This window comes from Megalobrama amblycephala, linkage group LG12 (assembly GCF_018812025.1).
Source record: "Megalobrama amblycephala isolate DHTTF-2021 linkage group LG12, ASM1881202v1, whole genome shotgun sequence".
In the NCBI taxonomy this organism is placed as follows: Eukaryota; Metazoa; Chordata; class Actinopteri; order Cypriniformes; family Xenocyprididae; genus Megalobrama; species Megalobrama amblycephala.
In genome coordinates, this window is record NC_063055.1 from 24158809 (window position 1) to 24173414 (window position 14606).

General features: G+C 37.4%; 1 protein-coding gene across 1 annotated transcript; it reads right to left on the reverse strand.

The window, feature by feature from the left end:
• Positions 1 to 1979: 1979 nt before the first annotated feature.
• On the reverse strand, positions 1980 to 10934 carry adora1b (adenosine A1 receptor b). Its single transcript, XM_048210906.1, has 2 exons — positions 9440 to 10934; positions 1980 to 4615 (listed from the first exon to the last, which is right to left on the reverse strand). The coding sequence occupies exons 1-2, from the start codon at positions 9778 to 9780 to the stop codon at positions 3931 to 3933; spliced, it is 1026 nt and encodes a 341-aa protein (XP_048066863.1). The 5' UTR covers positions 9781 to 10934; the 3' UTR covers positions 1980 to 3930.
• Positions 10935 to 14606: the final 3672 nt, after the last annotated feature.

Sequence of the window (14606 nt, forward strand, 5' to 3'; positions counted from 1 at the left end):
TTATAATATTAATATTAAACCACTGTACTCACATGAACCAATTTAAATATGTTTTACCTTTATGGATCTTGATAGAGGAAATGTCATTGCTCCCTATGGAGGCCTCACGGAGCCATCGGATTTCAACTAAAATATCTTAATTTGTGTTCCGAAGATGAACGAAGGTCTTACGGGTGTGGAACGGCATGAGGGTGAGTAATAAATGACAGAATTTCAATTTTTGGGTGAACTAACCCTTTAACAACTGAGCTCAAATTGTTAGCCTAAATTCAATCAATTTTTATTTTTAGATATAATAATCAACACTCAAATAACAAATTGTATGCAAACATGTAAGCTGCACATAAGGCAGTTTTTGCATTAACTTCAAAATCTAATTATAAAATTATGTTTTACTCCAATTCGTTGTTGAAATATAGCCTAATCATGTCCACACAGTGGCTGTCATTTTCATGACAGATTTATATAAACATACATTAAATAATAAAGACATCACTAACAGATTAAGTAAAATAATGAATATATGGGCTAATACAGTGCATATATTAAGCAAAAGAGTTAATTTGTCTGGTGAACTAACAAACTTTGGACATTGAATGGCTTTTCTGAGGTAAATGCTATATGACATTATTTATTGACGTCTTTCTGCCGTTGAAACACTGATTGAGCGATTACAAGAGACCGTTTCAGTAAGTTGCACTGTATCTTAAAGGTGCTTTAAGTGATGTCACACGTTTTTAGGCCAAAACATTTTTTGTCACATACAGCAAACATCTCCTCACTTTCTGCTAGCCTCCTGTCCCCCTGAACACACTGTTAAAAAACACGGTCTCTGTAGTCGCCACAAGCTCCAAAAACGGCAATAAAAACAAACTGGCGCAGCCTGGACCATGAAACATAATAAACATGCTCCAGCCAATAACCGACAAGAATGATTTTAAATGCGCGTTCATGACTGTTTCAGGAAGCACAGCGGGGAGGGGGAGGAGGAGGAGGAGGGAGGGTCTAGCTAGCCTCTGTTTTGTTTGACAACACTTCGAACGTCAACAGGAGGTTACTCCAGCCAGGATCACTTAGAGTACCTTTAAGTAACAAAACGCAGAGCTTATTGCGACTATTTGTGGTTAATGGTGTTGCAATAAGCCCTGTGAAACGGTTACGAATATGTGTACAGTTACACCCATAGACATTTAATATGTCTATGGTTACACCCCTAATAATTTATATTATATATATTTTAAATATCATTATACACCCAAATGTGCTTTCTAAAGTTCTTGGTCTTTTTTAATGCACGTTTTGCAAAAATAATAATTCAAAGTACAAAAGATCTGTGTGTCATTCACAAAGTCCTTTAAGGGGATACATATTTTCTGCGTAGCTGGCACTATTTTTCAGTACTGGCAGGCAATATAATAGTCTTTTTGCCTGTTTTAGGTTGATGTTTGTAAGTTTTATAGAAGACAGAGGAAAAGCTGTACATTTTCCAGAAAGTATTGATGATAGTGATGGCAGTGCAATCAGAAAATGAGATCATAGTAAGAAAGGAAGAAGTTGAGGATCAAGGAGGATAGAAGCAGTGAGGGTGAGGGTAGAGATGAACAATATAAGTTATAGAATGTAATGGAAGTCAGGCATTTGGGTACATTATCCTATGCAAGCATCCATACTACATGGTCAGATGCTATTGCCTATTGGCGTCACTACACTGACAAGCAGCAATGCTCCAAAAATGACTAAACGGGTCAAAATCGAGTTACGTGTGGATAGTGTGTGGTACATTGAAAAAGAAGAGTATTGTTGATTTTTACTTGTGCTACAATAGTTCACCCAAAAATTTAATTTCTGTAATCATTTACTCACCCTTGTGTTGTTCCAAACCTGGATGACTTTCTTCTTTTGAATTAAAAATAAGATATTTTTTAAGAATGTTGGTAACCAGCAATTATTTTTCCTACTATAGAAGTCAATTGCTGCCATCTGGTTACCAACATTCTGCAAAAATATCTTTTTAGCTCAACGGAAGAAAGAAACTCATACAGCTTTGGAACAGTTGGGGCAGTTGTGGCCTAGAGAGTCAGACTTGTAACCTGAAGGGCGCATGTCCGAGTCACAGTACCGGCAGGAAACGTAGGTGGGGGAAGTGAATGTACAGTGCTCTCTTCCTCTCATTACCCACAACTGAGGTGCCCTTGTAGCAGCTCTGTGTGTGCACTTGGATGGGTAAAATGCAGAGCACAAATTCTGAGTATAAGACACCATACTTGGCCACATGTCACTTCACATTTTTTAAACAACATAAGGGTGAATAAATTATAAAATTTTCATTTCTTTTTTTTTTTTTAACTAACATTTTAAAGACTTTTTAAGACATGGTTTCTTGACTTTCCAGGCAGTGAAATTGCATTTGAATTTGTTGCAAGTTTTTGCATTTTTACATGTAAGTTCCAAATAAAATAGTAGCATAAGATGAAATGTAATGTTACTAACAAATGTTTTTTGAAACACTAAGACCGTTTCACTACTTTTCAAATAGTGAAAATGCATTTGAAGGAGTGTGAAGTTTCAGACAATTTGCTGAAAATAATTTTCAATGTAAAAAAAAAAAAAAAAAGTCAGTAAATGACAGCAACACCCTAAAAAGGTCAAATTCAGATTTATAATACTAATTCTGGAAAATGATTTTAGTCTTAAATAAATGTAAAATATAAAGTTTTTTTCATAATTAGCCCCATAGAGGGTTAAAGGAATAGTTGACTCAAAAATGAAAACTCTATAAAATAGTTTATTATTGTATTTTCAGAGAAGTGTGAATATTCTGCTGAAAATCCCCCTCTGTGTTATACAGGAGAAAAAAAAAGTCATATGGGTTTGAAATAACATAAATGTGTGTAAATGATGACAGATTTTTGTTTTGTTTTTGGGTGATCTATCCCTTTAAGACAAACCAAAATAGTTCAGTAGGTTTTCCTTGTAGTGTAACACACTCATTCCAATCCTTTATGCGCCCTTTTGTTTTAAAAATTGATAACTATGATTTTGGAAAAAGTATAGCGAAATACTGAAAGGTAATACACTGTTGGATTTGATCATTTATTAACCCTGAATGTTCAAATAGTTTAGATTTAGTCTTAGCTACTGACAGTTCCACTTTTGTTTTCCGGTCATAGCAAAAAAGAATAAATAGGACTTCAGTGCATCTTCATTTCCTCAACCAATTCTAATTTTGTTATGACATGCGCACAATCGTACACATACACGCACAAATTTGCTAAAAGGCAAGATAACCTCACTGCAGCTGTTAGTAAAATGCAGTATCAGCTGCCTGCAATACATACTTTTGTCCTTCATAATTAAAGACCAGTTCTCAGACGCTCCGTAATAGGACAAGTAAAACCTGTGTCCATCACCTTGTCACTGTTTCTGACATCCTCTTCCTGTCATTGTGCACAAAGGTTCAGAATACAAGCAGAATATCCAAGAACCTGAGAGTGTATGGTGCTCTGATGTTGGTTCTGCATACATTCATATAGAACCAGTAACTGGTGATTAGATGTTTCCATATTAACTATATTAATGACAGAACTTCACAAAAAACAATTGTGTGCAATCTTTGATTCATTATTTGAGCAAATATTTCAGAATTTTTCTCATTTAAATGAATGATATGCACTGTCAAACTCATTGTAGATAAAAACATCCTTCAGGGCTTCTTCATAAAGCAAGATTTCCTGTGGTGAGTTTTCTCATTAAAATTATTTGACTGCTTTTTGAGCAATGCTGTCTCATTCCAATAAATGGACATTTCAGCCAGAATAGTCTGTAGTGAGCTCTGATTTACATTCAAAAGGGACAAACCAAGGCTTGACAGCTTTGGCCGTCCATCCAGCAGAAGGTGTTTGACCTCCTTAGAGGATGCTGGGATGTCAGTCAGACGTTCTGTTCCAAAGCTGGTTCTGGAGGTACAGCAGCCGCAGCGATATAGTGGTTGTTATCCAGTCTCTCGCTCTGCTGGCTCTCAGGGGGAGGAGCCTCCTTGCAGCACAAGTACTGCTTCCAGATCCTCTGGAACGCAGTACGAAATTTCTTGATGCGGAAAGCATAAACGATGGGGTTGACGGCAGAGTTGCCATGGGTGAGCAGAATGGCAATATAAATGAGGAACATGGGCTTCTCATACCTCGGACAGAAGAGCGTGATGCAGTTCATAATGTGGAGAGGAAGCCAGCTAACAGCGAATAGGAAAAGGACTAGTGCCAGTGACTTCGCCAGCTTCAGTTCTTTGTCGTAATACTTGTTCGGTTCAGAGTGGTTGGACACCTTCTTATTCAGCTGTTTGTGGATCATGTAGAAGATTTCAGAGTAAATGATGAGCATGAAAAGAAGCGGGGGAAGCACCCAACCAAAGAAGTTGAAGTAGACCATATACTCCATGCTGATGACGTTTTCAAACTGGCAGGTGACGATGAGGTTAGGGCCGATTGAGCCGTTGTTACGTTGCAGGTTGTGTAAATTGTTCCAGCCCAGCATGGGAGTCAAGCCGACTATGAAGGCCACCGTCCAACACATGAATACTGCAATTCCAGCTCGTTTGGGAGTGACCACTCGTTTATAACTACAAAACAAGAACAAAATTTGAATTAGTTATGCACTATTATTTTAGCAATATTATTGCAAAATGTGCAGTAAAGAAAACACAATACAGTATGTCTTCACAATATGTCAAGTCACCTTTATTTATATTGCGCTTTTTACAATGCAGGTTGTTTCAAAGCAGCTTTACAGTGATATTACAAGAAATATAAGGCTAAATTCTGTATAATTAAAACTGGTACAGAATTTTGGTCACTTTGCAAATCACTTGAAATCAGTTGTATAGTCTTGGAATGACCAAGGCCAGCTTCTTTTACCTGCTGTCTAACTTTAATTAAGAGCCAAATTGTGACAAAGTACCACCACTAGAAAGCACGTTTCAATCGAACCCACTCCCTCTCATCCTCAATTTTGTTGGTAACACATTAAAAGTAATGCGAGTTATGTAATCGGATTACTTTTTTCAAGTAACTAACTAGTAAAGTAATGCATCACTTTTAAATTTACAACAAAATATCTGAGTTACATTTTCAAAAAAGTAACGCAAGATGTTTTCCATTTAATGACTGACACCTCTCCTGTCCCCATGTTGAGAGAAATTGGAAATGCAGAGGCATTGTGTACACTGTGTAAAAATGATGGTTATTCTAGACTAAATGGGAGCATACATTTGCTCATTTACTTCTCCTGCATCATATTGTTCTGTATTCAAGAATGGCAGCACAGCTGAAAGGCTTGTTTGTTTGAACTGCTTTGGCGTTTGTTTGCCCTTTACTGTACAGGCGTTAATTTGCATTCCTTCAGCCTGAGGCCATTACATTTGCCAAAATAGAACTTTTTGTTGTTATAGAGACAAAGAAACAATCAAACAAACAAACAGCCTGGCCCAGATGACAAAAAGTAACGCAAAAGTAATGTAATGCATTACTTTCCATAAAAAGTAACTAAGTAATGCAATAAGTTACTTTTTTAGGGAGTAACACAATATTGTAATGCATTACTTTTCTGCTCGTCCTTCAATACATCTTCTCCAAGATACCATCTTTTATCTGAGATTCTAGGTCTCTCTCCAAACTCCTTGTCTTCTGTGTGAATGATTTCACAACAAAGGTACCTGTGATGTAATTGCAGACTTTCAAGTCTCTGCAGCTGTCTGAATTCCACACGAAGGTGCAGTGGTTCAATATTAATATTATAAAGCAACGAGAATATTTTTGGTGTGCCAAAAAAACCAAAATAACGATTTATTTAGTAATGGCCGATTTCAAAACACTGCTTCAGGAAGCATCTGAGCACAAATGAATCAGTGTATCAAATCTGCTGTTCAGAGCGCCAAAGTCACGTGATTTCAGCCGTTGGCAGTTTGACACGTGATCTGAATCATGATTCGATACACTGATTCATTTATGCTCCGATGCTTCATGAAGCAGTGTTTTGAAATCGGCCATCACTAAATAAGTTATTTCTGGGTTTTTTGGCGCACCAAAAATATTCTTGTCACTTTATAATATTAATATTGAACCACTGTACTCACATGAACCGATTTAAATATGTTTTTAGTACCTTTATGGATCTTGAGAGAGGAAGTGTCCATTGCTCCCTATGGAGGCCTCACAAAGTCATCGAATTTCAACTAAAATATCTTAATTTGAGTTCTGATGATTAACGAAGGTCTCACGGGTGTGGAACGGCATGAGGGCAAGTAATAAATGACAGAATTTTCATTTTTGGGTGAACTAACCCTTTAATGATGAATTGTTTCATCTCAATATTCATACTCTTTTACATGATGTCTGTATAGCCTATTACTGTTTTCACTCATGCATATGTAGGTCCAAGAGAAGCACTGTTTCCTCTGTTCTTAAGTTGCTATGAACAAATTAACAGTTTTCTGATTGTACAAAAATAGATGGTTGCGTTTGGAAAGTTGTGATGCATGACTACACTTTATACAGAATAAGAACCATATGCACTTTTGAAGAGTGGAACAAATAAATAATAAAAAATATTTGTAACATTGTAACAATGAAACATTCTGCATTAGTTCAGCCCAGTAGACCACGAACTTTAGTATATTTTACTTAAAGAGTTAGTTCACCCAAAAATGAAATTTCTGTCATTAAGTACTTGGCCTCATGTTGTCCCAAACACGCAAGACCTTCGTTCATCTTCGGAACACAAATTAAGATATTTTTGAGTGTTTCAGAACCACACATAGCAGCAATGTCATTGCACCTTTTGAGGTCCAGAAATGCATTAAAGACATTGTTAAAATAGTCATGTGACTACAGTGGTTTAACCTTAAATTTATGAAGCGACAAGAATACATTTTGTGCGCAAAAACAAAACAAAAATAACAATTCAACAATTTCTTCTCTTCTATGCAAGTCCCTTACGCAGCTGACGTAGTGAACGCAGTGCAGAGCTTTCATGTTTACGTCTGAACTGATGTCTTTAATGCCTTTCTAGACCTCAAAAGATGCAATTACATTGCTGCCTATGTGTGGTTCAGAAACCCTTGGATTTCATCAAAATATCTTAATTTGTGTTCCAAAGATGAATGAATGTCTTACGGATTTGGGATGACATGAGGGTGAGTACTTAAAGGTGCTACAGAGGATCTTTTCGTCGACTGAGAAACCAAAGACTGTTAGTGAGTTATTGAAATGAGCGCATGCGTAAGAACAACCCCCCTCCTTCACAGCTCATTTCGAGGGAACGCCTCCCAAAACTCGTGCACGAGTATTGGAACACGAGTGTTTACCACCGGCATTCGCTGTGTCGTGTTAATGGATTCATTATGTTGGACTCACCGCAGGTAACTCATAATCTGCAGTTGTTACTCCTGTCTCCTGACAAAAACATTGCATGCGGCGCCTGTGGAGTGTGGAAAGTTACTGGAGCGTGCAGCCGCGCTCGTCTCTCACAAGGAACGTCATGGCAGTGATTGACAAGCCAGAGGGCCAATCCGCGCACGTCTTTCACAAGGAACGTAATGGCAGTGATTGACAAGCCAGAGTGCCAATCGTTTACGCGATGATTGGCTGATGTTTTTAAGGCCCTACCTCGTGCACAGATGATGTATATTAATATTATTCCTTTCAGTGCACCTAACAAATAGTCTTTTATCAGTTAGTAAAGATAGTTTCAAGTAATATTGCAAAAATGTATAAAACAAAACATCCTCTTTAGCACCTTTAATGACAGAAATTTTATTTTTGGTTGAACTAACCCTTTAAGCCCACCTTTCCATTATTCTGGGTTTATAACAGATGGAACTTGTGGAATTCATATAGGCTAGATCGAATGCTGCTATCAGTGAGAAATATTAGATAAGATGATACACTATATTCAACTTTTTACTCAAATTGTTATGCTGATAATATAATTTGCAATGTAAAACAATTCATATAAATGAGAATAAGCTAAATATTATTTTCTCTAATGATCTTATTCTCTAATGACCCCACTGTAGGCCTTCTATTTGATATCTTGTGTTTTCATCTATTGTGCACAATGGCTGATCCAACAGACAGAGCCGACAGGCATTCTTCGCTCACGGCAGCAACTCGATACACTTCTCAGACACACTTCACTTCTTTATAGCTCTTTCGCGACAGTTTCATGGGATTGTTTTTGCTCTCCACTTTCCCCTCTCAAAATAAATGGTTTTGTAGGAGGTAATTTTTTTCATGTATAGCCCCCGTGTTATATTTCCCTCACACCTTTGCTATGTGTCTGCCCACAAGCCACCTAACAAAAGTGTTGAAGTGGTGGATTTTATGTTAATTTTGGCATATACTTAGTACAGGTCATGGTAATTAAGCAAAATCACAAATTAAATGCAAAGTTATGGAATAAACTCATCTGGGATTTGAACACAGGACTCCAATGTTTGATGTATTACAAATAAAAAAAAAGAGCACAGAACTATATTTTCCACACAAAAAGCATCTTTAAAAATAGAATGGCTTTTACATAGCTGAGTATGTTGCATTTAGCTCCTCTGGGGAGAAAGGGTAACCCAGACATAGAGTCTGTAAATGGGATGTAGCTAAAACTTAAAAGCAGATAGTGTATGCATTTTGTGCCCTAAAGAAATAAATAAGCCCATGTGCATACTGAGCCAGGTGCAGCTTTTAAGCAGTCTAACAGTGAATTGTTGTGATGAAGTCACTCAGTTCATGTTTTTTGAATGTTGTCTATGATCTCTTTGACACTTGACATTAAGTGATAAGCGCAATACAAAAATAAGGAGCTAACAACCAAAAAATAATCTTATACCACATATACCAAAGAATATAATACCTGTTCTGAAAAATGAAAATAAGAGCCTGTTCAGATCCTTTGACATGGTACTTACTGCTAACGTAAAGACACATTCTCTATGAATTGTTAAAATCTATGGAAAGCTCTGCAAATATATGGTGTAAGCAGTGTAGAAATGTATGAGTCATATTATGTCATCAGCTCAGGTACACGTGGTTTCTTCCATCTGTACCTCTTAAGCAACAAAAATTGCATGTTGCTTAAAAACATGGCCAGACAGTGGGGCTTATTGGATGATGATGATTATTCTTTATAATTAATTAACTAATTAACTATTAATGCAATATTTTCATCGTTTGTGTTCCAGGAAAGTGCACGTCACAAATTTGCTTACATTTTAGGAAAATGGAAATATTTCTTCCATTTACGTCATTATTTTTCATTGTTTTATTCGGACCCCACTACACACACACACATCCCATAGCCTACTAAATATATATATATATATATGTCAACATAACGTAGCCATACAGCAGAAGGAAATCTGCACCAGAGGGACTTGGAATGATAACTTTACCTGGTTGGGATCTTGACCCTCAGGTATCGGTCGATGGCTATAGCGAGCAATGCAAGGATAGAACTTTGGGTCAGAACCAGCACCGTGCACGCCACCAGCAGACAGCTGTAGAAGTGAGTCTGGAGTCCGATACTTATAGTTATCGCTAGTGGTATGACCAGCGCTCCTACTGCAATGTCCGCGAGCGCCAGAGAAACAATGAAGCAAAATGTAGTATCTCTCAGGGATTTATTAATTTTTACTGCCCAAACCACCATCACGTTTCCTATCACGGATGACACGGCGATCACCACCTCCATGCCCATGTAGAGGGCTTTGGCCGCGGAGAGGTCCTCGGGCATTCTTCTGCTCGAAGGGAATTGATAAGACGATGAATATCCACGCGTCAATGGGTTCCAGTGAAAGTGATGTTTAAATTGATTAACTGTAGTAGTCCAGAGAAAAATCCTCCCATTAAAGCGTTGCCCCTCAAAAGACTAGCGGTTTTCCACACATGCCTATTTACATTTGGAAATGGAACGCGAGAAGAATAATCCTCACAAACCATAAAAAGTGACTTATTACTATATTATGCTGAAAATATCGACTAGTTTTGACGTTTTCACCTCGTTTAGCTAGGCTACTACAACGCCTCTTTATTGGATCCACCTGCGCTCGTGCGAGACAGGCGCGCGCCACTTATTCAGCCCACAATCATACAAATACATTTCTTCGTGTCACCTACAACTGTCAGGCAGTTTTCTGGATGTCCAAACAGTAGGAAAATAAATTAAAAGGCGCACCATATTTGTCCCTGGATATGTGAAAAAAGATATTGTCCAGAGCGCGGGTCGTTTCCAACACTCCCGTGCTATGCGGTGCCCCAGAATAGCTGTCGATGGGTAGAGCCCTTTGTCTCACCCATACTCGGCCACTTAGCAAATTAAAGCATTTTAAAGAACAAAATACGTCCCAGCTAACCCGTGTAGATTATTCTTTTGTGAAAATGCCAATCCCAGTGGTCATTCCGTTTTCCTTTGACAGGAGAAAAAAACACCAGCCCCAGCACCGCACCGCCTATTTTTTGGCTGCTTTGAGGATGTCTGAGGGACAACCTGCGTTGGCTACTTTCTTTTGTAGAGAGCCCGAACTACTTTTCTCATCATTGTATTTGTCTTCAATCAAAGTTTAACTCGCGATAAAGAGTGAGGCTGACCGTGCCCCTTTTTATAGCTTAATATTAGTGTTCACTATAAAATGAGATGCACCCATGAGAGTGGAGGGGACTAGGAAGTGACAGTGGCTGATAAGCAGTGACTAATTTAAACGCTCAAACGACACCCCATAGAAGATAGTTCTAAGTAGACTAATAGGTTTAATAATCTACAATAAGCTTAATGTGCCAACTGAGACACGAGTAAATAAAATCACAGTATGCTCCAGTCATCTCACAAATGAATGTAGTTAGTCAAAAATGTTGTATCTGACACTCTTTGCAAGGTCCTTTTGATGTTTAAGTTTTAAGTAGGGGAGAACAGGGCTAGCTGTCCCACTTTTTACCCCATGTAATATTTATCAGTGTAGGTATATTTTTGAAAGTAAATTATTGTATAAATGGTCACATTTGAACCTGCCATAGACAGAAATGGCTTTTAGCTAAATGTAAATAAAGAAAAATATATGTAAAAAATACTAATGTACTATTTATTTATTTACATGACCAACAGACATCATAGTTAATAAAATTACTTATATAATATTTAAAAAAATTTTTTTTTACAGATTTTAGAACATGTTATGTGTTTTGGTATTGTGGATCAGCCTCTGTCTGTAGCTGACAAAAATCTCCAGTTTTTGGGGTGAATCATAATGAAGTCTTCCTCCATCTGACATCCTGGTCAGGGTTTCTCCTTGAGTGTGAGCTCAGAAACAAAGCACAGAGCCCCTCCATGATAGATGCAGGTGATTTAGCAAGTAGAAAAAATCATGGCATGAGAAAGCTGGCTGAACTGCAGTGCCTGTCTCATTTCCATAAGAAAAAATTTCTGGATCATCCATCATGGGTGGTGAATTCATGCATCCATTCATGCATTTCACACAGAATTACAACATAAGATTTATCCTGTGGATTCTGAGGAAAGGTGTGCCACATTCCTCTAATGTGACTAATCATGACTTCGCTGGAAAGACTTTTATATAGCAGCGTTAAATTTTAAGGTGCTTTATTGGCATGACAAATTTTTGTTCATTCATATTGAAACAATGTTTCCAGCTGACATGCATACAGATGAAACAATGCAAAACATAAATTAAGAAAAAAAGGACACTTTTATTTTAGAAAATCAGTTTAATTAGGAAATAAAAAGCACATTGAAAATACATTAGATACAGTATGCCAGTGCTTCATGACATAAACTCATGTGGGATTCTGCAATTCTCCAGTGTGCTCTAGGTAGGACATAATGTCAATAGTAGATCAATAAGATCAATGCACAGCTGTGCAGTCACTAATTATTCAACCATACCTGCAATAAAACAAATAACTTGACTGAATATGTTGTGAGGCCCTTTTTATGTCCTATAGGAGCAGATTCAGTGTCCCTGGGAGTTGGAAAATCTTGATGGCAAACATTTTTTTACATAGTACCCAACTGGCACTAAGACTGCTGTAGCAAAACCCTAGTCGACCGAGCAGGGCCACATCAATAGATATCACACAAGGGATGACAAGAAATTAGCAATCAGCAAACAATCAAACAAACAGACTGCTTAGGATTCTCAAGATTATAAGGGTGTCTATTTTGTTCTGCATACTGGATTACGATGGAAAATCTTTCAGGATCTTATCAAAGCTGTTTAACTGTTTGTTGGCATTGAGCTCAGGCCAAAAGGTCATATGCGAGGAGTGAGAGGTCAGAGAATAAAACAAAGAGCTCAAATCATATTGTTATATATGGCGATGGACCTGATGGTGTTATTTTTTAAGCAAAAATTATAAATATAATTTCAATGAGTATTTTTATATAAAGAAATGTTATTTTTGTAAAAATATAAATAATTATTTTTACTATTATAATGTTATTTTAATAAATTCAGTATATTCCATCTTTTGCATTTTCTTTTTATGCAGCTATAATCTGAAAAGACTTTTCTCAATAAAAAATTGATCATAAAATAGTGCTGTAAGAAAAAGTTTAGTAACCTTTGTTAAAACGTATGCATTAATTGCTCAAATGTGATCTGCCAGTGGCAGTAACAATACTAGACAAACACAATTTGCCTAAACTAACAACACCCAAACACTTCCCAGACTGATGGTAGGGTAACAATCCCAATGACTAATGACTAAGACAGCGCGGACTAGAGAATCTGACCATCTAACATGCTTTTATGCTTATTTAGTCAAATGAAGCAGAAATCTGTTACATTTTACTCGACCTGACCGCAGTCTTGGCACAAATATGTCCCTTATTCACCTTGAATATCCCAAGGATTGCAAGAATATCCACCCAGAGGCATGAATTGAGTGAGGTCCCTGAAAAGAAACAGCTGAAAATGTGACGTGGTAAGCATTTGTGTAACCGCAAGGCCATCCCTCTGAGATTCATTTGTGTAGATTTTTTAATGGCTGAGCCATTTTGTGTCCAGCGCCATATCAACCATATACGCATGCCTAAAAATGCTTTAAGGGTTTGTAGTAATTAAGCAGACAAAGAGATGTGCAGCTGTTTGTGTGTTTCTCTCGCTTGCAATCCCTCCCTAAGGAACATTTGCTATGTCCACAGTTTGAGAGCAGCACTTTACCAAGAGCAGTATTTGCTTATTCACCTTAATGACCCACTCAGATTGTCCGCACTGCTGGGTTTTCTTTAGCAAACATCTGGGCTTTGCACAGTTGCAGTTGACATTATTAAACTCATGTCGGCTGCTTCTATTTCAGTCTCCTTAGTCAAGACACCTTTCAAGACCCGTTAACACCAACCATCCCCCGCATTTTTTTAAAGCAACTATCGAGAGCAAATCATGTCATAAAGGACTGACTCTTAAATGTCACTTCAGAGACCTGCGCTGTAGCATCAGAACATTCACTTAAACTTACACAGACCCTAAAATCATGCAATTAGAACAGGAAGAAGCAAATGTATATTTATGTAAACAAGTGATCAAGACCTTACCTGTTTTACAAAATGCTTGTTGTGGTTGTTTATGATTGTATTTTGCTTTATGGCTGTGTAGTAGTAAGCATGATGCCTCTTTTCAGACACTTAGACAATACATAGTATTATCAAATATACAACCTAGTTACCCCAGTTCTGGTCCTTGTTTCTGATTGGCAGAGCTGTATTCCTAGATTGCAGATGTACATTATAGCTTTGCTTCCATCCAAAATTGGAATATTGCATAAAACATTTGTAAATAAAGCATTGTTTCTATCCCATGTGTTCAAGAGAACAAAGTCGTCACTTCCTGGGAAATTGGCACAAAATATCTGTATCAGAATTTTAAAAAATTGACAGCCAATCAGAATCCAGCCGACATTAAAGAGCTTGAGTGTTTTTAAAAGGGAGATGACATGAAAGCAGCATGTGCCTAAAATAAACAGAATGTTATCGTTGTTGATGTGGATGCCAGAAATAGAGTTATTATTACAGTCATCCATTCTGGTGTGAACGGGACTTCAGTGGTGGGGAATTGCTTTCTGTACGTTACATCATTAGGCCAATAGGTGGCGACAAGTCTTTATGAGTGAGTTGAGTCATTTACTCAACCAATTCATTCAAAACAGATTTATTCAGGAATTAAACAAGTGACTGTTTTTAAGTGAGTCATTAAATCATTCACTTAACCGATTCATTAAAAATACTGATTTATTGAGGAAAAAACACAACAGCTCCAGTGCATTGCTCAGAGCCGTGCGGTGTGAATTCTACTTCGGCTTTGTTTGGAAGTATTATGTAAGTTACTCAGTATTAACTTTTTGCTTTTTGAACTGTTGTATAAAAGCAATATCACACTCTCAATTCAGATGTTATTCGTGGCATAAGGCAGACTCGCTGATTCCACCACAACAACAGCATTCTTGATTGCATTCTTGCTTGCTTACCACCTTATTTTTCAGGTAAGAGCGGGCGCTGCCAGTGTTATTCTCTTCCAGTTATTATTAGCTGTACAAAACAGCTCATTATGC

What these genes read in the sequence shown, in the direction of transcription:
- adora1b (XM_048210906.1), bottom strand. Translation starts at nt 9,780, where the DNA reads ATGCCCGAGGACCTCTCCGCGGCCAAAGCCCTCTACATGGGCATGGAG. An exon ending in AGGGTCAAGATCCCAACCAG is followed by an intron (nt 4,616 to 9,439) that starts GTAAAGTTATCA and finishes CTTGTTTTGTAG; the next exon opens with TTATAAACGAGTGGTCACTC.